General features: G+C 52.3%; 2 protein-coding genes across 5 annotated transcripts; one reads left to right on the top strand and one right to left on the bottom strand.

Annotated features, from left to right (window-relative positions):
* The first annotated feature begins 4,682 nt into the window (after window positions 1–4,682).
* GNMT (glycine N-methyltransferase) lies at window positions 4,683–7,679 on the top strand. Its single transcript, XM_079934271.1, has 6 exons — window positions 4,683–4,928; window positions 6,004–6,131; window positions 6,581–6,697; window positions 6,843–6,985; window positions 7,090–7,211; window positions 7,303–7,679. The coding sequence occupies exons 1-6, from the start codon at window positions 4,684–4,686 to the stop codon at window positions 7,472–7,474; spliced, it is 927 nt and encodes a 308-aa protein (XP_079790397.1). The 5' UTR covers window position 4,683; the 3' UTR covers window positions 7,475–7,679.
* Window positions 7,680–7,793: 114 nt separating this feature from the next.
* On the bottom strand, window positions 7,794–19,434 carry PEX6 (peroxisomal biogenesis factor 6). Of its 4 annotated transcripts, XM_079933403.1 has the most exons (18): window positions 18,491–19,434; window positions 16,800–16,963; window positions 16,243–16,326; window positions 13,087–13,189; window positions 12,587–12,720; window positions 11,836–11,947; window positions 11,261–11,469; window positions 10,689–10,884; window positions 10,415–10,491; window positions 10,133–10,265; window positions 9,846–10,051; window positions 9,666–9,727; window positions 9,334–9,442; window positions 8,917–9,033; window positions 8,716–8,793; window positions 8,424–8,563; window positions 8,052–8,229; window positions 7,794–7,888 (listed from the first exon to the last, which is right to left on the bottom strand). In XM_079933403.1, exons 1-17 carry the CDS (start codon window positions 19,370–19,372, stop codon window positions 8,093–8,095), a joined length of 2,943 nt encoding a protein of 980 aa, XP_079789529.1. In that variant the 5' UTR covers window positions 19,373–19,434; the 3' UTR covers window positions 7,794–7,888; window positions 8,052–8,092. The 4 variants fall into 4 exon arrangements, with proteins under 4 accessions (XP_079789529.1, XP_079789528.1, XP_079789530.1 ...); XM_079933402.1 differs by having other exon boundaries at window positions 7,800–8,229; XM_079933404.1 differs by having other exon boundaries at window positions 7,800–8,229; window positions 10,722–10,884.
* Between the last annotated feature and the right edge of the window lie 4,900 nt (window positions 19,435–24,334).

Below are 24,334 nucleotides of genomic sequence, written 5' to 3'. Positions count from 1 at the left end.
CACAAAGGCTGATGGACAAAGCACAAGGCCAGTTTGTTCCAGTTCAATGACAGTCAAGTCTCAGGGGTTGGGGTTCTGTAGTCTCAGAAGTGGCTGCATCGGGGCCTCTGTGTATTCGTTTTAAGGAACAGCTCCTAGGAGGCAGGCTCCTCTCTTTATTTCCAAGTTCCTGGGTGGTATTTTCATGCAACATCTTTTCGCAAGTTAGAAAGTGGTGCTTTTCACACCTTTGACTCCCCATCTGTCAGAAAGTTGTTTTAATAAAAGTTTTGTTAGAATAAGACACTTGACTGCCAGAATTCCTGCCAGAAAATGATAATAAATATACAAGCCCATGAGGTTTGCAGTTTGAATGGAAGCCCTTTAAATAAGGACACCTTGTGCAGTTCACAACTTGTCCACATGTGCACAGCAGCCCTAAATCACTTTAGTTCACAAGTATGAACAAAATTCTTCATATCTTTGATCTTGAAAGAAAAACACATTTTTTTCGTGACAGATGCATGGTCCATGCCTAACTGGTTTGTGGAAGGACTCTGTGTACTAATCCTAGCAGCAGAGCCAGCTGAATCCCTCTTGAACATCCACTGATGGCCTGGTTTGCACTATTAAGAAATTTCACTGGAATAATAATAGTAGCCACTGTTTTTTGAGTGCATGTTACTATGTGGCAAGCACAGCTCTACATGCTTTAATTAACTCATTTAATACAGCTGTGATCCACACAAGGCCATGGATTTTTAAACACGTTATCGAAGTAAAATACACCTACAGAAAAGTACACATAAGTGTAAGCTCAATGAAGTTTTACACACTGAACACCAAAGTCACCAGCATGCAGATTGTGAAACATTATTACCATCACTCCAGAAACATCCCACACACACCCTACAAAAAGAACAGGGATTTTTGTCTACTTTGTTCACTGCTATATTCCCAGTGCTTAGTAGAGCGGTGCCCGGCACAGAGTAGCTGCTTTCCCCCCCACCGCCGGCCATACCACAGGGCTTGTGGGATCTTAGTTCCCAGACCAGGGATTGAACCCGGGCCCTCGGCAGTGAAAGCTCAGAGTCCTAACCCCTGGGCTGCCAGGGAATTCCAAGAGTAGCTGCTTAATAAATATCTGTTGAATGAACGGAGCACAGAAAGTTTACAAAACTTGTCCAGGCCACACATTTAGGAAGTGGCCCAGCCAGGTTTTGAACCCAGATGGAATGGCTTCAGTGCCCCGGGGCATAGCCTCCATGCCATAGAATCTTGCAGCCATAGCTGGTTGGCTCGTCCACCATCCTCCCCTTAGACATGGCTCTCTCTTCTAGAAAGCAGACCAGCTGCTGTCCACTAGTCTATTTATGTCTTCAGAGTTTAAGGTTGGACATGCAGTTAGGAGTGAATTAACCAAGTTTTTCTCCCTTTTCAAAGTTTACAGTTTTGTATAGCTTAAAGGAAGCTTGACCTTTAACGCTGCCCTCACGACCTGGCTTCTCTACAGTGTCTTTAAGAGGAATCCAATTTTACTCATTCTTTCTTTAAAAGTGTACTCTCCATCTATCAAGTTTATCCAGGCCAACAGAGCTTAAACTTCCGCTAAAATGGGTGTGATTCTCTACAGGAGACGTAGCTGCACATTGAGACGGGAGAAGTGGGCCAACCAGCTCCAGGGGTGGCAACGTCTCCTACCATCATTACTTTTCTAAAATAGAAAAGGTTCTCTGTCCAAAAAACAAAACAAAACAGGACACTCAAAAAGCCAGGTGTGGGAATTCCCTGGCGGTCCAGTGGTTAAGACTCTGCGCTTCCACCACAGGGGGCACGGGTTCCATCCCTGGTCCAGGAACTAAGATCCCACATGCCACGTGGCCAAAAATGTAAAAAAAAAAAAAAAAAGAAAGAAAGTAATGTAGCCACCATTAATTAGTGTTATAACCCACCAATGTAGGGACCAATTTTATACTCATTTGACGGGGCTTTATTAAAGCAGAGTGAGTCATATCATATATTGAAAAGGCTAAAAAAGGATCCATTGTAATAAATCTGCTAGCAGAGTTCATGTGGGTGGATGGCATCCCAATGGTCAATCTGGACAGATAGTCAGCAGAGAAGAGTTTTTTCCAGCGGCTTGGACTAGAGTTTGGAAATTGGCATCCCTCCTCTGAGCAATGTATTTCTACCTGTTCTGAATCAAAACAAAACCAGCCAGAATGTCTTCCATTTGTAGTTACTGTGTATACATAATTCACAATTCTAAGATTTTCATGTGTCCTCAAATAGGTATAGCCTTGGAGTTTGTCCAGTTGCAGCCATGTTCCCAACCTAAAATCTCTTTGCAAACATATTATACATTTGGGGATGAAGAATTTAGTCTTTTCAGCCAGTTGCAAATAATAAGCATTGCATATTAAAAATAGCACCTTATTTTCAGCTAAGTCAAACTGTAAATTGATTTATATTCTGTGACCTTGTCTTCCATGGCCCAGGGTTATCTAAATTTGGGTTTGGGTTATCTAAAATTCACATAGAGTAACCAAGTAAAACAAAAGGCGGTTTTGATATATTTCAGTGGGTAGAAGACATGGACAAACAATTTAGCAATGAAGGACTGCCATTACTTGGTACATTTTGGTGGTAATTAAAGACGATTACAACAATTAAATACAATTTTCTACCCAATGAAATACCAATGAATAATATCTTCATGTAGAGAAGGTTGAAACAAACATTTGTTTTGGGTGACAGCATCAATTAATAGAAAAATTTCATTTGGAAAATAATTTCATCATAACCATCCACATGTTCACTCTTTTGAAAAACTGTGGGAGCATTTTAAATGTTCAGAGCTTGGGGAGTGAGTAAACAGGTTGCAGCACATCCTCTCAGTGTAGCCAAGAAATGCTTAAGGCCAAGTAGTTTATGGTCAAGAGAAGAAAATATGCTTTTGATAGTTAAAAGCAAAAACAAAAAAAAAAAAGAAAAAAGGCCCATGCAATTCCATGTGAACTGTGATCTCGACTTTTTATTTCAATGCCTCTGGATGAGAAAGAAATCAAATAATTACTAACTTCAGGACAAAAATCTTGTCTTTGAAATGAAAAGCACGTTTAGAAGCTATTCACAACCTATATATTTTTTTAAAAAGCTAAATTTACCACCAGCATTCATATTATTAAAAAAAATCATATTATAGACTCCCTAGCACAGTGTCTTTCTAAGCCTGTAGCCAAAGACCTGTCTGTAGGGTCAGTGTGAGCACAGACTCCACTGCTTGGGCATGGGCAGGCCCATTTGAGGTCGTCTGTGTGTTAAAAATAGAAAGGTAAGAATGATTACATATCTTTGGGGTTCCTCCAGCTCCCGGATCCTATAGATGGTAAAAGGGGGAGGGGATGGGGAGGCTCCTTTGTTCTAAATTCCATACCTCCGCTTTTTCTGAAGCCAGAAGAACAAAGACAGGTGGGGAAGGCTGTTCTTGCTGTCTTGGGCTTCCCTGGGTGGCATCATTTTCCTGAATCCACCTCAGTCCAGGGTCTTGTCCCAGGAAGAGACCTTCTGCTTTGGGGAGGAAGGATGGATGTACAGTAACCAAACAAAACGACCAATTTATGAAGTGACAGTGAGCAATATGATAGCAAGAGCACCAAACACTCCCAGCCCTGACCCTGGACTTCACACTCTGTGGGCACCTCCATGAAAAGCAGTTGGTCTTTAGAAGGGCGCTTGGTTGGAGAGGAATTGGAACCAGACTTCACCTTAGGCAGCTCAAAAAAAAGCTTGATGCCTCACCTACAGGACAGAGGAACACCTGCCCCCAGGTGGGTGGAATGATTCCTTGGGCCAGGACTGCTCAGGGACTTGAATGGCCAAGCCAGGCCATTTACCCAGATACTCCCCATTCCTTCCTTCCCTGGCTGACCAGGCCCTCCTTCAGCTGGACAGGTTTTTTTTTAAGATTTATTTATTTTATTTATTTTTTTGTCTGCTTCTGGTCTTAGTTGCAGCACGCAGGATCTTTGTTGAGGCATGCGGGGTCTTTCATTGTGGCGTGCAGGCTTCTCTCTGGTTGTGGCGTGCGGGTTTTCTCTTCTCTAGTTGTGGCGTGCGGATTCCAGAACGTGTGGGCTCTGTAGTTTGCAGCAAGCGGTCTCTAGTAGGCCTGCGAGCTCAGTAGTGGTGGGCTTAGTTGCCCTGCAGCATGTGGGATCTTATTTCCCTGACCAGGGATCGAACCCGCGTCCCCTGAATTGTAAGGGGGATTCTGTACCACTGGGCCACCAGGGAAGTCCCTGGACAGTCCTTCTTTAGATACTCGAATACCTTTTTTTCCCTGCTAGGGAGGGTCCAGCCCTGGGCGCCCATCTCTGTGGACTTAAAGTTTCTTTCCAGCTTGGGGCGGGGGTGGAGCGGGCACTCTCACTTCTCCCCTTTCTCCTGGCCCTTCCTGGGCCCTCCTGCGACCTGGGTTAAGTGGGCAGGGGTCTGGGAGGGTCCCTTCCCGCCGAGGGATCGGCCAGAGGGCCGGATCTTCAGGCGGGCGAGAAGGGCTTGTCCAGGATTGCCAGGCAGCGCCCTCCCCGCGGCCTGAGCAGCCGCGGCCCCGGGCCCGGAGCCCAGCAGGGGCGTGTCCCCGTGCTCACCTGCCATTGGGCAGGTGGGGCAGCCGGAGCTTTGGCAGGGGCCGTATTATAAATGCGGAGCCGGTGGCAGCGGAGCAAGGGACGTCGCAGAATGGTGGACAGCGTGTACCGGACCCGCTCCCTAGGGGTGGCGGCTGAAGGGCTCCCGGACCAGTACGCGGACGGAGAGGCGGCGCGCGTGTGGCAGCTCTACATCGGGGACACCCGCAGCCGCACCGACGAGTACAAGGCCTGGCTGCTCGGGCTGCTGCGCCAGCACGGCTGCCAGCGGGTGCTCGACGTGGCCTGTGGCACTGGGTGAGCCCGGGCAGGGGCCAGGGGACCGGAGTGAGCGGGAGCGGGAAGCGGGGAGCGGGGAGCGGGTGGTGGGGGACCGGGGTGAGTGGGGACCCGGGGCATTGGGGCGACGGAGTTGGCTCGGCCCGGGCAGCTTGATCGCAGGACCATGGCCGGGCACGTCAGGGCAGCCTCCTCCGCCGACCCTGAGCCGGGCGGGGGCGCGACGCCAGGGCCAGGAATGAGTGTTTGCCCAGGCAGAACAGGCAGGGTGAGGCCGACGATGGCAGGACGGGGCCCAGGAGACCCAGGGTGAGAGCGAGGGTGTGAGCACATCGGGTGGGGAAGGCGGGTTCAGGAGGGCGGCGCAAAGGCCAGGCTTTGGGGCCACACCGACGGAAGCTCTGTTCGGGCTCCAGCGCTGCAGCGTTCACACTTGTTCGACATGTGCCTCGGCCAAAGGACTGTGCCAGGTGCTTTTGATACATCAGTTTTTAAAATCCTCACAAAACCCCATGAGGTAAGAAGTGATATCCATTTACAGCTGTAGAAATTTGGCCTCAGAGAGGTAAAGGTGGAGAGAAGATGCGGACCCAGGTTGTTTAGGGTCTGACCTGTGCTCTGAACCACCATGCTGGGAGTTCCCTGGTGGCCTAGTGGTTAGGATTTCGCACTTTCACTGCCGAGGGCCCGGGGTTCAACCCCTGTTGGGGGAACTGAGATCTCACGAGCCTTGTGGCGCAGCCAAAAGCAAAAACAAAAAAAATCATGCTATACTACCTCCTGTGCTCAAGTTACCTAACTTCCAGGAGCCTCAGTTTGCCCCATCTCTCAAATGGGGATGACACCATCTACCTTACTGGATTGCCATAAGGATTAATGCACATTTGTAGAATACCTGACTCGGTGCTAAAACAAAAAAGAAAAGTTGCTACCGGGTTCTCAGTAACAGATTTGCCAGCTCAATTGAGGTCAGTGGAGAGAGGCTGGGGACAGGATATAGAGGAGACGGAAGTGTCCAGCACAGGGTCTCCTCCTTGCGTTCCCAGGCCCCCCTGACTGCCCCTCTCTGCCTGTCATCCCTGGTCCTGCCCAGGGTGGACTCCATCATGCTGGTGGAAGAGGGCTTCAGTGTGACAAGCGTGGATGCCAGTGACAAGATGCTGAAGTATGCGCTTAAAGAGCGCTGGAACCGGCGGCACGAGCCTGCCTTTGACAAGTGGGGTACGTGGGTCCAGCCAGGCGCCCTCAGCCCAGCCACCAAGGACACAGTTCTCTCTGCCCTGGGCTCCTTTAGCTCCTGTGGTGGGTGTTTTGTTTTCCTCAAGGGAGACAGTAAAACCACTGTCATTTCCCTGAAAAGGGAGGCTTAGGCACCAGAATGAGGTATTGAGTACGAGGGGCTAGTTTTAATTATGTTTATAGTGTCTTGTCTTTCCCCCAAATAAAAACCCGTAAGCACAGAGCCTTCCTTCCCAACCATGGCTTCCTCCTCCCTGGGCCCCTCTTCCCCTTCACCCTCCATGTCCATAATGATCCCCTCCCCCTGACTGGATGGGGAGTCCCTGTGTGTGCCTTAAAGGGGAAACTGAGGCAGGACTCCACTTGGTGGAGGTGGGTACTGCTGGTACCATGGTGCCACCCTGATCCCTCTTCCCCTTCCCGGCCCTCAGTCATTGAAGAAGCCAACTGGATGACTCTGGACAAAGATGTGCCCCACCCACCACGGGGTGGCTTCGATGCTGTCATCTGCCTTGGAAACAGTTTTGCCCACTTGCCAGACTGCAAAGGTGAGAGAGGATGTGGCCTTGGGCATGGACACTGCTTTGAACTATATCCTTTCCATGCCCCTGGGGAGGAGAAAGATGGGAGGGAGACTGGTGCTGGGGGCCCTGAGCAGACGCAGCCTCTCTGTCCCTGGCTGGCGGACTTCAGGGGACCAGAGTGAGCACCGGCTGGCCCTGAAGAACATCGCGAGCATGGTGAGGTCAGGGGGTGTGCTGGTCATCGATCATCGCAACTACGACCACATCCTCAGCACAGGCTGTGCACCGCCAGGAAAGAACATCTACTATAAGGTGGGGCCCCTGGGGGAGGAGCCGCCCAGAGAGGGAGGTGTGGTACTGGGGTCCAGGTCCCATTGGTAGTTGCAGAGGCTAACGCAGCTAACCACCACCTGCAGAGTGACCTGACCAAGGACATCACAACATCAGTACTGACGGTGAACAACAAGGCCCACATGGTGACCCTGGATTACACGGTGCAGGTGCCAGGGACTGGCCAGAGCGGTTCTCCTGACCTGAGGTACCCACCTGGCAAGGCAGGGGGGTGGGGGGGGCGGGGTGAGGGTGCTGAGACCACCAGTCCTCATGGTTGGTCGGGGGCTCTGTTGCAGTAAGTTCCGGCTCTCCTACTACCCTCACTGTTTGGCATCCTTTACGGAGCTGCTTCAAACAGCCTTCGGGGGCAAGTGCCAGCACAGCGTCCTGGGTGACTTCAAGCCTTACAAGACGGGCCAGGCCTACGTCCCCTGCTACTTCATCCACGTGCTCAAGAAGACAGACTGAACAAGCCCTCAGCTCCCACAGCCCTCTGCCCAGGCGCTGCCAGGCTCTGGGGAGGAGGGACCAGTAGTCCCACACCAAGCCCAGCCCCCTCCAGTGCAGATCTTGGGGGTGTGGGGAGGGGCAGACTGCAGCTGGGGGACAGGGATTTGGGTTCAGGCAGATGGAAGGCTGAACAATATAGTTTATGCCTTTTTCAGGTCCTGTATACCTTGTGTTTGTATCAGAAGGATCAGGCTCCTGCGGTGCCCACCCTGCCCTCCCCTGAGTTTACTCCGCCACCGGCTTCTCCACGCCAACCTTTTCGACCACGACACCAGCAGGGGGCGGCATATGCTTTATTTTCAGCCACAGATGGGGCTCCCTCAGGACCTGATCCTTCCTCCTGAGCAGAGGGGCCTTAGTCTTGGAGCTGGCCTGGAGGGCGGACAGGTGGGAAGAGGATGCCTCCTGAGCTCTCTCGGGGCTCCTGATGCCACTCGGCACTCAAGGGAGTGCCTGGAGGTAGGCAGCGTTCGGGTGGGCCGGTGGCACTGGCCTGAGAAAGAGCCTTTGCTCTCTCAGGTCTCTGTGGAGATACCTTTAGCCCCTGCGGGCAGGGTCCCGGGCTGCAGGAGGCTCCTAGCAGGCAGCAAACTTGCGCTGGATGCTCTTGTACCGGAGCAGCTCGTGCTCACTGACCGAGGGCTGTAGCCGGGCTGCAGCCTGCAGCAGGTCCTCCGTGGTGAGCAGCAGTGCCGAGCTCCCGGGCTCCAGGCCTGGGGGTGACAAGGGGAGGTGAGGCCAGCTGGGGCACGGAGGCTGTGGTCTCTGCCCAAGCAGGAGAGCACCCTGGTAGGCACCTTCTTGCCCAGAGTCCCCCAGGGGTCAACAGTCCCTCCTCTGAAATCCAGAACCAGGCCTGGTGCCCATTAGGTCCTTGGCTGACCTCTGGGGCTGGTGAGTGGCTCACCTTCCTCCAGGTCCCGAACCCTGCGTTTGAGGGCAGCTGTCATGGCATCGGAGCACAGGGAGTAGAGGTCTGCGCCCGTCAGCTGGGGTGGGCAGTGGTCCAGCACGTCCACCAGGCTCACAGAGGGCTCGAGCCTGAATCTGTTGTGGGGATACAGGAAACAAAGAGACTTACCTGGCACCCCCTACTCTGTCAGAAGGCATCCCTGACCAGCTTACTGTGCACTCTGCACTTATCCCCTAACCATCCCAAGGCCCAAGCCCTGTGGGGGTCTCCCTCTAACAGGGCATACTTGCGCGTGATGGCGCTCAGAACACGCAGCTGGGAGGCGCGGTCCTCGCTCACTCCCACAAACACCAACTTGTCAAACCTTTAGGGAGACAGCTGGGCGTGAGTGCCAGGGTGCCTGGCATGAGGGTGGAGAGGCACCGGATGGGGGTCAAGGGACAGGCCCAAATGGGCCTGGCGGAGGTGAAAGGTACGGGGTGCACACCTGCCGGGCCTCAGAAGGGCAGGGTCCAGGAGGTCTGGTCTGTTGGTGGCTCCAATCACAAACACATCCTGAGTGCTGTGAAGCCCGTCCAGCTCGGCCAGGAGCTGAGACACCACCCTGTGAGGGAGGAAGTGAAGGTGAGAGAGTGCCTGGTGCATCCCCAGCCTCTGCCATGCTTGCGGTGTGCCTTGCAGGCTGTCTCCACAGGGCCCCCTGCCCGGTTGTGCCCTGTGCACCCCTCCACACAGGCCCCCATCTCCTCAATGCCCCACACCCAATTCCACGGCCCCTTTTAGCTTCTGTTATACTATCGCAGAACCAGTAGGGCAGGAACTCTCTGGGCTCCAAAGACTAGTGCAGCCTGTCTCACATCCCTCTGTCCTGGACCCCAGATTCCATTCTGGCTCAGACCCCCACCTGTCCATCACACCTCCAGAGTCTCCACTTCGCCCCCGGCTTGGGGCCAAGGAGTCCAGTTCATCAAAGAAGATGATGCATGGAGCTGCGGCCCTGGCCCTGGCAAACACTTAGGAGAGAGAAGGGCCCACAGGACAGGGAAGCCCAGGGGGGTTTGAAGTCAGGAGATGGGGAGGGAAACCCATGTTGACAACTCATCACTAGCACTTCAGGTAAGAGGCCCCACCCAGCAGGAACCTGACCTGGGGAGAGGAAGACTAGCAGTGACCGAGAGCAGCCTGAGGGTAGGGGCGGCTCGGGGGCCAGAAGCCCTGCCCCCACCCCCCACTCACCATGCCGTACATTCTCCTCGCTTTGGCCCACGTACATGTTGATCAGCTCGGGCCCCTTCACGCTGAGGGAGGGGATGGGAGAGGGTGAGACTCCTCAGACGCAGAAAACACACAACACACCTCCTGCCCCCTGCCGCTGCCCCCAATCCACCCACCCTCCCTGCCAGGCCCCCTCGCCACCTGAGGAAGGTAAGGCTGCACTCAGTGGCTACTGCCTTGGCCAGGAGGGTCTTGCCCGTGCCAGGGGGCCCGTGGAGCAGAAGGCCGGAGCGCCTCAGGCCCAGGCTCAGCAGCTCAGGGTGCTCTAGAGGGAGCTGAATAGTCTCCAGAATCTCCTTCTTCACCTCCTGCAGCCCACCCACATCGTGCCAGGACACCAGGGGGATCTAGGAGATGGAAAGGGCACAGTTGGACACCTGCTGGTGGAGGGAGCTCCGGTCCCACCTCCAAGGACCTGGAGTGTCTACCTTGGGGGCTCCGACGGCCTGGGAGTGAGCTGACTGCAGCTGCTCCAGCGCCTGCCCAAAGTCCTCAGCCAGGAGAGGAAAGCCAGCAGCACACAGCTCCCCCTCATCCTCCGCACTCAAGCCACCTGCCCAGCTGCAAAGGAAAATCCAGGGAGGCCTCTGGAGGACCTAACCTGAGGTCTCCTCCCCATAAGGGCCCTCACCCTCCTCCCTTCCTCACCAGCCCCTACCCACCCATACGGCCTCTTGCCGCCTTGCCCCTCCTGTGCCCAATTTCTTTACCCCGAGTTCTTGATCCTGGTGCAGGCTGCCCGGCTGCTGTGGGTCAAAAGGGCATAGAGATCCCCTACCACAAAGCCCTGGGGAACCACAGGAGAGGACACGTGAGCAGGTCACAGTAGGCAGGAACCCATGCGGGGCTGGACCCCTGGCTGCAGCAGAGGCCCATCACTGATGCCTCGGGTTTTCTACCCTCACTTGTACACTTGCATGGCAGCAGGACTGAGTACCCCCGGCAAAGAGTGCAGGGCGGCCCGTATCCTGCCTGGGTACTCACTGCACACCGCCGTGCCAGCTGCGCCAGGTTCACCTCTTGGCCCAGTGGGAGGTGGGCAGTGAGGGCCCGCAGGATGCTGAGCCGCTGCCCCTCTGACAGCACAGGCACCTCCAGCTCGTGAGGAAACGCTGTCTGCACATCCACAGGCAGGTCCTGGGCCCGGCTTGTGGTGGCCACGACCATCAGGGGAGGGCAGCTGCAGACAGGGAGTGGGCAGCACTCAGGGCAAGAAGGTGGCCGGCAGTCCCTGAGCACTGCCTCGTCCTGAGGCTGGTGCAGGAGGGCAGGGAGGAGGGTAGGGCTGGGATGGGACAGGGAGATGGGCGCCCCAAAGCTTCCTGGATGGTGCATCCCCCTACACAGGGCGCTCAGTGAGGGCAGAGGCTGTGCTTTAGTGTCCCCCAAGAAATACCAGGGACTGCGTCCTCCTCCCTCTGGGTACCCCCATGCCCCTCAGCTCAGGGCTGCCTGGAGAGCAGCCAGATGGGCAGCAGACGTCTAAGAAGCCACTGAGGGGGTGGTGAAGAGAGGGCTGGACCCTACCCCCTTCCAGACCCAGCGCTGGATGATACCTGGTGAGGGGGTCTTCATCCAGGAGGAGGCGACGCAGTGTGGCCACCACACGGGCATCCTCGCCTAGCCCATCACGGTCCCGGCCCAGCAGGTCCACAGCTGTCAGCAACAGAACCACAGGCCGGCAGCGCCCAGCCCGGGAGAAAGTGGCCTGCAGTTTTGTCTCCACAGCCCCGCTACTGTCTGCACAGAGGCTGGAACAGGGCACCTGGGGAGGGGGTCCCGATGGGCCTGTGAGCAAGGGGGCAGGGGTGACTGGGGCAGGAGAATGGAGGGAGGAGTCACTAGAAGGTACAGGCCATCTCTTTTTGGAGGGCAGGGATGGGGGAGGAAGGTAACACTGGCCGAGCCCTAACTCTTCTTTACCCTAACCTCACTTCCTGGACTGTCCACCAAAACCTTGGAGCATCCTCCCTCTTGAAAGCATCTCTCAGTAGCTCAGCATCATGGGACTATGCCTGACCCACTGGCCCACTAGGCTGAGGTGGCAGGGTCAGGCTTGTAGCCAGGGGGAGAGGGAGAATCTGGGCTGGGGAGGAGACGTGGTTGGGATCTACTCTCCAGGGACCCTCACCTTCAGTAAGTGGAGCCCGAGGCAGCTGCAGGCGGCAGCGACTGCAGTGGTCTTCCCACTGCCCGGGGGGCCCCGTAGAAGGACACTGCCTGTTCCTGTCAGCAGGGCACCCCTGCAACCAGAGAAGAGACGTTTGTTTCCTCCATTCTGCCCAAATGTGAGAGTCCCCAGTGACACAGGGCCCCTTGGATCCAGAAAGCAGACACCATCCTTGAAGCAAACCCCCTCCCCAACCCTCGGGGCTGTCGCCACACGGTGAGGCCGTATTTCCCACACCACCTTGGTACTCTGGCAGGGGCATGGAGCATATCCAGCAGCTGAGACTAATTCTCTTTTGTCATCAAGAAAGTCTTGGCTATTCTGTCTGGTTTGGATTGTACTGGGCGGAATTAGGGAGGCGTGTGTGGCTACACTTAGGCCAGTGGTATGAGGACCTGTGTCTTTCAGGTACAGGATGGTGAAGGTCAGGATGGCTAGTGGGCTCCCCAAGGGGAATGGCAGTCTCAGAGACAGTTGTCCCCAGTGGAGATTCTTCCTCCATAGCTGACCCTGGAGGACCGTGGTTATCCCAGGAAAGGAGCCTGGGAATTTGCTTACAGAAAGGACACGGGCTAGTGGCGTAGGCCTAACAGTTGGAGGGGGGTCCACCTAATCTTCCACTCTGAACAGGGCATTAGGAACTACTTGTCTGGCCTGCCGCTCCTCCAGGGACGTTCTCAGCAGGTTTTTCTCACACAGGGGCCTCACTCACCCTGGCTGGAGGCGAGGCTTCAGGGCAGCACAGAGCTCAGTCACCAAGCCCTCCAGGCCTGGAGGAGACAAGCTGCTCCAGGGAGTGGATTCACCTGAAGGGAGCCTTGGAACAAGGCTCAGGGTAGAACCCACCTGTGAAAGGTGGGAGGAAGCTTTAGTTTCTAGAAGTTTTTTTTTTTTAATTTATTTTATGGTTAATTTACAATGTTGTGTTAATTTCTACTGTACAGCAAAGTGATTCAGTTATATAAACATACACATTATTTTTCATATTCTTTTCCATTATGGTTTATCCCAGGACACTGAATATAGTTCCCTATGCTATATAGTAGGACTTTGTTGTTTATTCATTCTATATATAATAGTTTGCATCTACTAATCCCAAACTCCCAGTCCATCCCTCCCCCACCCTCCTTCCCCCTTGGCAACCACAAGTCTGTTCTCTAGAAGTTCTTTCTGCTCCTTTCCCCAAGTCTACCCCCACCACTAGGGCCTCACCAAGTACAAGGAGGTGTGGGTGGTGTCAGCTACGTAGGCCCTGGTTGGCCCATCCGGAGCTTCCCCAACTGTTTTCTTCACTTTAAAGAACATCTCCCGCCACCTGCAGGAAAGAGGCCCAATGAACCCCAGATCCAGAGCACACACACCCCTCCCCAAGGGCAAGGTGGCTGTCTCAGTCAGAGGTCCACTGCAGGGACAAACTCAAGAGCAGCATAAATACATGTCCCTAGACATGGCGGAGGTGGGGAGGAAGTGGGGGACGTGGAGGAAAAGGAAAGCAGATGGTCTTTCTTATCTCCCTGACTGGATCACATGCATTTTGAGTGCAGGAACTGTGCCTGTCCTCTGCATCCCTCATGACAACATCACCTGAGGGTGTGTTTCTTCAGGTAAATGGCCTGCCCACCCACTCCAATGGGAGAAGCCACCCCTGCACCAAGCAGTGACCATCTGACTGTTTTCACTGGCTTCAGAACAGTCCCACCCTCAAATACGTACCCACCAAGGCCACCCAAAACCTCAGAGGAAAGAGTCCCTTGGCTCTTATTCAAGCATCCACAAAATCTAATTGCAGGCAGATTCCTTCATAATGACATTTAATGATTAATGATTCTCTATTTTGGCTGCACATTAGAATTATCTGTGAAACTTAAAAAAAAAAAATCAACATCTCTCAAATACTGTATGACTCCATGCAGTAGATTAGTGGCTGCCAGGAGCTGAGGGGAGGAGGGAACAGGGAGTGACTGCTAACGGGGAGGGCTCTCCTGGGGTGATGAACATGTTCTGGAATTAGTGACGCTGATGGCACAACCTTGAGAATATACTAAAAGCCACCGAATTGTACACTTTAAAAGCATGAATTTTATGGTATGTGAATTATATCTCAATTTAAAAATTAACATTTTCCTTCCTTTGGAAAAAAAATAAAGACTGCACAGGTCCCAGCCTCACCCTGCTGCTCCAATAGGTGTGGGGTGGGACTCACACATTTGTATTTTTCGAAAGCTCCCGGCCGTAACCAGGGCTGTGCAGTCACTGGCTAGTGTCAGAGTGAGTTAGGGTTACTCAGCCTACTAAGGGGGTGGGTAGCAGATAGCAGTCGCTAGTCCAATTTTCCAGATAAAGAAATGAACTACTCCCATCTTTAATCCTCAGGCAGAACAGCAATGACAGAACCTGGGCCTCTTTAAGGTCCAATCAGGGTGCAAATTCCTTTGCTCAGCGTCTCACAGTCACAGAACTGCTCCCTCTGGCAGCATGGGAGGGTGGGGGTGGGAATGCTTTCAGGTGGAGGGGGAAGCACACCAGGTTAGTATTATGAAACTCACGTAACCATAGGCAGTGACTGTGGTAAAAACTAGAACATAAGGAAAACTGTCCTACTGTTATTCATTATAAATAAATGATGGAAATAAATAAATAAATAAATGATGGGTGGGTCCATAACCTAGACAGTCAGTCAGGCTGAACATCCTGAGTCAGAGTGCATATGGCAGGCAGTGGAATCCAAGGAGGAACAGCACTGGGGCGGGGAGGGGGAGGGAGACATGCCCACCCCCTTCCACGGAGAGTGGAGGGACCACCTCAGTGAGCACACGGGCCAGACCTCTGGAACATATCTGGACACTGCTGAGGAACACCGGGTTGCGTTCCCGAGAGCCAGACGGGAAACAGTGGAGCTGGAACCCATAGGCCTGGCGTGGGAAAGCGGAACGCTGGGGAGTCTGAAGGGGCTTTACTGGACTTCCTTGCCAGGGATCACAGAAGCCTCCCTGCAGGGCTTCCCTTACCAAGTCCAAGAAGTGGGGCTAAAGCACTCATCTCTGTCCTTGGACCCACCTGTCCACCCCAACCCTGCTTTCCAGGACCTGCTCAGGGGGGAAGAACCATGTGCTCAGCACCCAGAGGAGGGAGACAGGTCTCCAGGGGGCTGGAATGGCAGAGGTCCAGGAAAAGGATGGGCTTCCCAGTCTGCCTCAGGAGGGCCTAGTGCCTGTTTTCCTTTCAAAGTACAAAGGGTGGGCATTCTGCAGTTTTCCTACAGAAAGCTAGCTCATAGACATTTGCTATATTTAAGATGGGATACAGAGTAGGAAGTGACGGATAGCAGCCTGGCATTCTCCACCAGGCCCCAGTTGTAGATTTGAACTGGGAAAGCTCAAATCCCCAGTTGTAGATTTGAACCTGCAGCGCCAAATGGGATTACATGGGGCACTACCAGCCCCTTCCTCTGGGTACCATAGCCCTGAGACTGGGGAGACAGAGTGCTGGCCAGAACCCAGCTCTGAATACCGACCAAGGACGAATCAGGCGCTCCAGACAAGGCGTCCCTCTCTTGGCAGAGGGCCCAGGCTGGCTCGGCCCGGAACCTTGGGCACTATGGCTCTTATGCCCAAGTTCCTGCAGGCGGGTCCCACCACCTCAATGAGATTTCCTGGAAGGTTGGGTTAGTGTACCTACCAGCTGTCCTCTCCTTCTAGTAAATCCCTACAGGAAATCAGTCCTGGGGTGTGGAGCTACACATTCTTCCCCCTTCACATAAGGCCAAGTGGTCTCTGAATTCTTCGCCTCACCATTTTACATGCAACTTCTGTAGTCAGAGTCAACAGGAGGAGGAGAAAGGTTGGACTCCTTGTTTTGGGTCCCTAGCTCAGTTATGCTCTATTTCTCATTCTTTTGAGGATAAGGAAAGAGGGGAGGCATCCCAAGGACAGCAGAAATCCCTCCCTCCCCTGCCTTGGGAGACAGGATTGAAAGCAGCATGTGCACATTCCATCCATTAGGGTAGAAATCAGGGCCTGGGTCTCCTCCTGCTGAGTGTATGGGAGGTGTGGGCTAAACAACACTGGTTAAGAATGGAAAGCAAGGAATCTCACCTTGGTCTAGGCCATTAAACTGTTCTAAATGCTTTACTTTGTCTGGGACCACCAATCGATTTGAGGATAAACACCCCCAAAAGCTAGCAGGCTGTGGTTCTTAATTTTTCAGTCACACGCCTATTTGAGAACCTGAAGAAGGTATGTGCCTTCTGTCCAGAAATATGTGTGACAACAACAAAATGTTCTTATGCACAAAATTATTCCATTCAACTTGAGGACTCCTGCACCCAGGTTAAGAATCCCAGCTGTGGGAAAGGAGGCAGCTGCGTACCTGGGCAGTTTCTCTGGGCTTCCTTCCAGGATCTCTACTTGTCCGACTGTTGGCACACACAGAACATCCCCTTCCTGGACTGCCCTGTAACACAGCAGTGGCCCTGGTCAGCTCACAATGGGAGTCAAGAGCATGGGCCTGACACGTGCCCGCACAGCCAACCCCAACATGCAGACTATTTCTTAGGGGCCTCCTGCCCACCCAGAGATCCCACGCAGTTGTACAGAGAACAAGTCTGACCTAGAAAGAGCTGCAGGAAATGGCAGAGAGGCTAGAAAGGGGATCAGAGACCAGAGGGAGGCAAAGCAGGATCCCGGCTGCTTTGGGGTCTTCCCAAATCAAAGTGGTTTCTCAGTTTAGGATGGCTGGATTCACCTCCTGGTCCAGATTACTCTTCTATTGTCCGCCTGACACAGCAAGAGGCTTCTAGCCACAATATTGCCTTAAACTGTGGCTTTTTAAAATCAGATGCTCTGTGGTACCTGAATCTAAGGCATGGGATGGGAGGGTAAGATGAGGGTAAGATGCTATCCTCCTGAAAGGGGGACGCAGCTAACCTGGGTGTCTGAAAGTGCCGGTAAAGAACATGGTCATAAGTTCCATTAGTGCTGTAGTGAGGAGAGGACACAATTTCGATGTGTAACTCTTTGGCAAACGGAGGCCCAGGCAGCACTGAGCAGCTTCCTTTGTCTTCAGGGGTGCTGGAGCCCTCCAAGTATCTCTATTAGAGAAATAACCACCACCTTATAACGTTCTCCCAAGGAGTCAGGCTCTACCCAATCCCTTAGCAATCAATATTTCTGCTTCCATCCTTTATCCTTTCCATAACCATAAGGCTTGTGGGAGAGGAGACCTAAGGTAGCAGAGCTGAATACCTATATCTTCCTGAGAAAACAGAAACCTCTCCTTCTAATGGGCACCAGGAAGAGATTTCTGACTCTGACTTTTCTGACTCTCCCTCCAAAAAGTTCACCAGGAAAGATAACCATTCCGTAATACCTTTATACTGGCCCAGAGCCAGTGAAACAGTAAAGACATTTAATGCCCACAAGTCATTTGAGTGACACCAGGCAGCCACTGGGAATATTAATTGGACATTAGTGGGGACACTCTGAATTCAGGCTGTAGTTAAAGGATATGATCACAATGAAGCTGAAAGGGCTGCGTTAGCTGAATGAGCTCCAGTCAGTAATCCAGTATTTTCCCTCCATTCAGAAGGAAATCCACACCTAACTCCCATTCGTGCGTATCTTATATCTCTTTTTGACAACCCATAGCACTAACTGGCTATGCCAGCATTACCTAATATAACTTTCTACAGTGATAGAAATGTGCTATATTAACGTGTGGATGTTGAACACTCAACATATGCCTAAAGCAATTAACGAACTGAATTTTTTACTGCATTACTTTCAGTTGATTTAAAGCGCCACCAAGGGGCTAGTGGCTTCCACACTGGACAGCGCAGGTCTAAACCACACATCCAGGTGCTTAATTAAACGGTAGACTATATTTGTACCCCCAAAATAATTACCTTCTTGAAGTAAGCTTCTTAAAGGCAGAAACCAAAAACTCCTCCTGGATATAGTTAATAAAATATTAAACTTAAACACCAAGCCCTAAAGATAATCAAGAGCCCTTCCCTTCAAGGAATTTACAATGTACAGTTGAGCATTAGACAGATGACATGAGCATAACAACACAATAAAATAAATGCTCTCTGAAAGGTACAATACAAAATGCTACAGTAAGAAGAAGTAATGTTAAATTTGTGGTGGTGAGACTATATAAGGCTTTGAGAAGACAGTGCCACCTTTAGATGGGCCTTCAAGGAAAGCATGGTAGGATTTTAACCGAGGAGGCTAAAAGAATAGGAAGGAACTTGAAGTCAAGGATAGCATGAGCAAAAGCTGGAGGTATCATCCTCCATACCACCCAGTACAATACTGGATACACTGCAGCAATTCAACAAACAACTGATTAGATTTAGTAGATTAATATATACAAGTGGTAATTTGACCGTAATTTTCACCTTTCACCCAAATCGTGAAAGCCCTTCCCATGCACCACCACCATGTTTTTAATTGTAGAGAATGGGTAAACAAGGCTAAGAGGCATTAAGTGAAAAGTCCAAGATCTAAAGGAGTAAGGGACCTAAATTCTACAGCTCTGATCTTCTAAATCAGTTAAGACAAAGAAGAGGGGATAAAGACGAGGAAGCATTCCTGACCTCAGTCTGGTATCCTACCTGAATTTTAAGCTCTCCCACCTCCAGGGGATCACAGCCGAGATTAAAAGCCAGAGTAGCAGGCACGAGGGCCAGTCCGTCAGCGAGGGGCTCTCCCAGCTGCCCAGAGCTGGGTCCCAGCCTTTCACAGAGGTCCCAGCGAGGCTCTAGGACCTGCACCGTGGCCAAGTGTGGCTGGGAAGTGTTCGATGACTCTCCAGCCCGGGTCACCCACACCCATTCACCCTGGAAGAGGCTGAGGCTACGGAGACAGCTCCGGCTCACCCCCAATGCATCTCCAGTCCCTCCCAGAACTCCCCGGAGTCGCCGGACTGTGCCAGAGGCCGCGAAGGAGGACACCACCGGCGGGGGTGGGGGCCGGCTGCTGTCCTCAGTCTCCGGACCCAGTTTGGCCCGCCCACGGAGCTCAGTCACAGCTAGTCGCGTCCCTGGGCCCAGTAGCCCTTGTAACGCCGGCCGCGTCTCCAGCACCCGCGGTCCGGGTACTGGCAGGGTCTCTCCGCGCCTCACCAGCAACGGCCCGACTCTCGGTCCGAGCCCGGGCCCAGACGAGGTGCCGAGCAGCGCCCAGCCCAGCGCCGGGGGCCGCCGCACCGGCCGCGCCCGCACCCATGCCCCGGAGCCCAGGGCCAGGAGCCGCAACAGCGCGCGGCTCACCAGCAGCTGCGGAGGCCCCGGCCCCTGCTCTTCGGTGCCCGCGCCCGGTCCCTCCAGGGCGGCCACTAGCAGCGCCGGCCCTGCCGGGCTCTCCCCGGCAGGCCGCAGCGCCAGCACCAGGCCCAGCCCCGCCGCAGGCCACGGGCCCCCAGGTGGCAGCAGCACCGCCAACGGGGGTGTCTCCGTCGGGAAGGGCTCCAGGACCCGCAAGACTGCCAGCGCCATGGTGACAGGAAACCAACAAGCACAGAGCACAGCAAAGGAAACCGCCTTCGGGAGCCGGGGAGCCAGACGTCCAAGCGGCTCACACGCCGCTTCCGCTTCCGTCAGGGGAGGTGCGAAGGAAGTGGGCGGGGCGTCGGGTGCAAGAGCTTGCTCCAGGAAGGTGAGCTGAGCCTTGTATCGATCCGGGTGGTGCCATGGTGGCAGTAACACAGTCACTGTGGTCGGGTAGTCTACGCAAGCACCCTTTGAGAAGTGTTTACAGGGATTTACCTTCCGCGCCTGCTTGGGGAGTAACGTCCTGTCAACTACCCTCCCCATAACATGTACTTAACAGTTTACTGAATGATCAATGAACGGTCATTATGTTCTGCACTAAACTCGGCCCACTGCTGGGAGCTGTGGGTGGAGTGTTTAGGAAGGAGTCCACTCTGTGGAACTGTAGGCACTGAGGTTTGAGGGTTGTGGGGAAGGTTGCAGGAGGGAGTGATAGGATTATAAAACTGGCTCAGACGGGCTTATGGGGATATGTAGTGGCTGCTGGCTGAATTACTACATGTGATTCATGTAGCCCTGGAGTGTTTGGTGCTGCCACACCTGTTCCAACACATCCTACACAAAACCCACGTTCCAGTGTTTTTTGTCCTGTTTGTTCTACTCCCACCAAGCTTGAGGCAACAACAAAGTAGCCTCACTTTTTCATCTCTCCAAAACCAGATGCTCTCCCCCCACCAATTCTTGCAGAGTGGAGATCCATTCCTAACTTTCACCCTACAGAGGAGTGGGCAGCAGAGCAGACAGAAGAGAGAGGTTCAAGGTTTCAGTCACGAGTACCAAACCAACAGCTTGCTTGCTTCCCATCTGTGCTGTTACTTAGAGTTCATCCTTGTCTCCACCTCCACTGCTCTGTATAAAACACTTGGACACTGGCTTGCCGCACTTTCAGTTATTAACAATATTCTTGCATTTAGAATCAATGGATTGGGGAATTCCCTGGTGGTCCAGTGGTTAGGACTCCGTGCTTCCACTGCAGGGGGCACAGGTTTGATCCCTGGTTGGGGAACTAAGATCCCACATGCCGTGTGGTGTGGCCAAAAAGAAAAAAAGAAAAAAGAAAAAAGAAAAGAATCAGTGAATTGGTTGGTGGTAATCTCCTCTTTCCGGACCTTGCATTCTCTTCCTTGCATTCCCTGCCTAACTTTCTCCTTTCCTTCATCTTGAGGCAGTCTTCTACTTTGTACATTCTACTTTCCTGAAAATCTGAGAGGTGAATATTAGATTTACATGTTATAAGGTATTTTTTTGATGTGGACCATTGTTTTTAAATTAATTAATTTATTTATTTATGTTTGACTGCGTTGGGTCTTCGTTGCCGTGCACAGGCTTTCTTTAGCTGTGGCGAGCGGAGGCTACTCTTCGTTGCGGTGTGCGGGCTTCTCATTGTGGTGGCTTCTCTTGTTTCAGAGAACGGGCTCTAGGCATGCGGGTTTCAGTAGTTGTGGCACGTGGGCTCACTTGTTGTGGCTCACAGGCTCTAGAGCGCAGGCTCAGTAGTGCACCATAACTCCTGAGACTGCGCTCTAGAACCCCTGCTCTGCAGCAAGAGAAGCCACCGCAATGAGAAGTCCGAGCACCGCAATGAAGGTAGTCCCCCACTCGCTGCAACTAGAGAACGCCTGTGTGCAGCAGTGAAGACCCAACACAGCCAAAAAAAAAAAAAAAAAAAAAAAGAATGTACTAGGTACCTGAATTCACAAGGATGGAAGTTCCCATTTGATAGTTCTAAATTATTATGTGGCTCTGTCCCCCGCCTCTCAGAGGAACCAAGGACTGGGAGGATGGTGGGGTGAGTCCAAACAGGATATGCCTCCTTTACACAGTAGCAGGCAAGCTCCAGGCCTCATGGCTATCGTGCTCCTTGAGGTCTCGGGAATGGGTAAATACATCTGGTATCCTGCCTGGGTCAGCATCCATACAGACACAAATATCCATCCACAAATAAACGTGCTTTCCTTCTAGGCTTTTCCCCCAGCAAATAATGGATGGCATGCCTTCCACTCTGCATTACCTTGAAATCGTCATTTGTCATTGAATGCCAAATATTACTTCTGTAAGACAGCCAGGAGCCTAGATTTTGTTGCCTTTACTTCCATACCTCTTGGTCTTCAACCTGCTATAACGTTCCTTCCATTCTTCTGGAACTTTCCTGCAAAGATCATCTGTAACCTCTTAACTGCAGAATATAGGTGAGTTTGTTTGATCGTTTGTTTTTTTTGACAAAAAATGCATTTGTTTATTTGAAATTTAAATTTCACTGGTTTTCCTATATTTTATCTGGCTGCCATGCCAGGAGCATCCTATTTTACAATGAAATCATGCCTAAAAGGAAGACAATCAGCAGCAGCCTAAGTTTCATGATGAAGTATTTAAAACCACTACGACATGCATTGTTGAAAGAAGAACACAAACAAAACCTTATTTTAAAAAACATAGGCTATACTAAAGTAGAAAACAAAATCCAAAGGGAAAGATAAGTCATCACTCAAAGATCCTTTTTTTTTTTTTTCTTGCGGTACGCGGGCCTCTCACTGTTGTGGCCTCTCCCGTTGCGGAGCACAGGCTCCAGACGCACAGGCTCAGCGGCCATGGCTCACGGGCCTAGCCGCTCCGCGGCACGTGGGATCTTCCCAGACCGGGGCACGAACCCGTGTCCCCTGCAACGGCAGGTGGACTCTCAACCACTGCGCCACCAGGGAAGCCCTCAAAGATCCTTTTAATACACGTGGATGGAACCCCATTGGGTTCCAGTATCCTCCTAAGTTCTTCACATGTCATCCATCCTTTGTATCACGGAGGTGACAAATCATCCTGAATTCCCTTCTTGGAGCAGAAGGGACTTGGACCTGCGTGCGGGGTCCTGGGAAAGTCATTTGGAATGTGTTTTCTGGTGGCATTTGAAAGTCCCCAGCTGACGGAAGGCACTGTGACACTCGGGACACAGAGTGAGTGTGTCAGTGAATGTTGAGGTTCTCGCTGTGGCTAAAGACTTTGTCACAGTGCTCACATCGGAAAGGCTTCTCCTTGGTGTGGATCCTCTTGTGAGCGTCCAGCGTGGAGTCGTGGGTGAACTTCTTGGGGCAGAGATCACAGCAGTATGGCTTCTCTCCTGTGTGGATTCGCTGGTGAACCTGCAGGTCCGAAGGCTGCATAAACCCTTTGGAACAGATATTTCATTTAAAGGGTGTCTCTCCCATGTGTGTCCTCTGGTGAAGGGTAAGCTGAGATGGATAAGGAAATCTCTTCTTGCATACCATATTCATAGGGTGCCCATCCCCAGGCTTCTTTTCCCTCAGGAAGACTGGTTGGTCCCACTGCGCTAGGTGTACCAACAGAATGGGACCCAAGTTGTCCTGAGAATTCTCCTTTGTCCAAAGACGTGGCTTCTTCCTGACGCACTTCTTGGGAAGTGGGACTGTTGGCCTGTTTCCATTTGAAACATCTTAGACTCCTCGGAGAACCTCTTCTGTATCCACTCTTAGTGGAAACTTCTCCCTCAGGACCCTTGAGAATTTCAGGCTCTTGAGATGCTGTTTGATCTTGATCTTACTCAACCTTTCTCTGGGATCTGACACTATTGACCAATCCTCTTATACTTCCTTTGCCATTATGACACCAGTTTACCTCCTACATCTCTGATGGCTTCCAGAATTCATCCTCAACTCCTCCCTTTCCCTTACCATCCTCCCCACAATCCTGTGAATCAACAAATCCTGAGCAACCACAGGCTTATTCTTAAGCCTTCTCCAGTAGTCAACCTGCTACTGGAGTTGACTTTCTGAAACATATTCCTCCAGCCACTTCTAGGTTTGTGTAATTTAGTACATTGTATCTTTTTAAAAATAACTTTATTTTATTTATTTTTGTTTGCGTTGGGTCTTTGTTGCTGCTGGCGGGCTTTCGGAGAAGGGGGGCTACTCTTCGTTGCAGTGCGCGGGCTTCTCATTGCCGTGGCTTCTCTTGCTGCAGAGCATGGGCTCTAGAGCGCAGCCTCAGTAGTTGTGGCCCATGGGCTTAGCTGCTCCACAGCACGTGAAATCTTCCTGGACCAGAGCTCTAACCCGTGTCCCCTGCATTGGCAGGTGGATTCTTAACCACTGCGCCACCAGGGAAGCCCTACTACATTGTTTCTTAATCATCTATTTATACACGGCTGTTAACTTCACCAGACTCTTAACTCCTTGAGGGCAGGAACTGATCTTATGCATTAGGACACTGGCTTTGGCAGGGTGGGGAGTAAGGGATGTATTTCCAAGACACTCAACAATGAGGTAGCATTTCCACTGCGTTCCCAAGTGCTCAGGTCTAGCCGGTTCCCCAACCCTAGAGCATATGCAGTAGGAACGGGGATCCTCTTCCCAAAGTTGCAACAAACCCTAGATTCTCATCTCATTTCACCCCGGTTCCGGCCTGCCAGGCTTCCCCTTTGATCCTCCTCAAGCCTTGTCTTGGAAAGGATGCCCTCGAGGGCTCCTGGTAGCTCTCTCCACCGATTTTGCGTAGGCAATTAGTGTTACGTTACCCTGACGAAGAAAGGCACCCTTCATTTTAGGGCTTCTTTCCTTCAATTCGGACTGGGCGGAATCGCAGTGGGGAAAGAGTGAGAACCACTTTAGAATTGAACGGGCCGCGAAGGACGGCCGAAGCTGAGGCACACCAGATGCCGAAGTGCAGCACTGGGTGCAAAGCCCGGGCATCCCCTGACCCGCGCCTCTCACGCTAAGCTCGACCCCCTTTAGGGCGGGACCTCCCACTTCAGCCAATTCTGGGAGCCGAACCCTGGCGGTTTGTACTCTTCCTTTCCAATGAGAAAAAAAGGAAGCCGCTTGGTTCCAATGACCAATCGGAGAAGGCGGTGCCTGGTTGTCAGGCAGGTTTGTAAGAGTTCGGGCCAATTGGAGACACAGA

Source organism: Stenella coeruleoalba (genome assembly GCF_951394435.1).
Source record: "Stenella coeruleoalba genome assembly, chromosome: 10".
Classification (NCBI taxonomy): Eukaryota; Metazoa; Chordata; class Mammalia; order Artiodactyla; family Delphinidae; genus Stenella; species Stenella coeruleoalba.
Note: the sequence above shows the minus strand (reverse complement) of the source record. Positions and strands in the feature narration are given on the sequence as shown.

Coding starts and splice junctions, on each gene's coding strand:
- PEX6 (XM_079933403.1), bottom strand. CDS start 19,372: ATGGCGCTGGCAGTCTTGCGGGTCCTGGAGCCCTTCCCGACGGAGACA. Junction 10,492..10,688: donor AGCTGGCACGGCGGTGTGCA/GTGAGTACCCAG, acceptor GTGGTTCCCCAG/GGCTTTGTGGTAGGGGATCT. Junction 9,728..9,845: donor TGCAGCCTTACCTTCCTCAG/GTGGCGAGGGGG, acceptor CCCCTCCCTCAG/CGTGAAGGGGCCCGAGCTGA.
- GNMT (XM_079934271.1), top strand. CDS start 4,684: ATGCGGAGCCGGTGGCAGCGGAGCAAGGGACGTCGCAGAATGGTGGAC. Junction 6,698..6,842: donor CCACTTGCCAGACTGCAAAG/GTGAGAGAGGAT, acceptor GGCGGACTTCAG/GGGACCAGAGTGAGCACCGG. Junction 6,986..7,089: donor GAAAGAACATCTACTATAAG/GTGGGGCCCCTG, acceptor CACCACCTGCAG/AGTGACCTGACCAAGGACAT.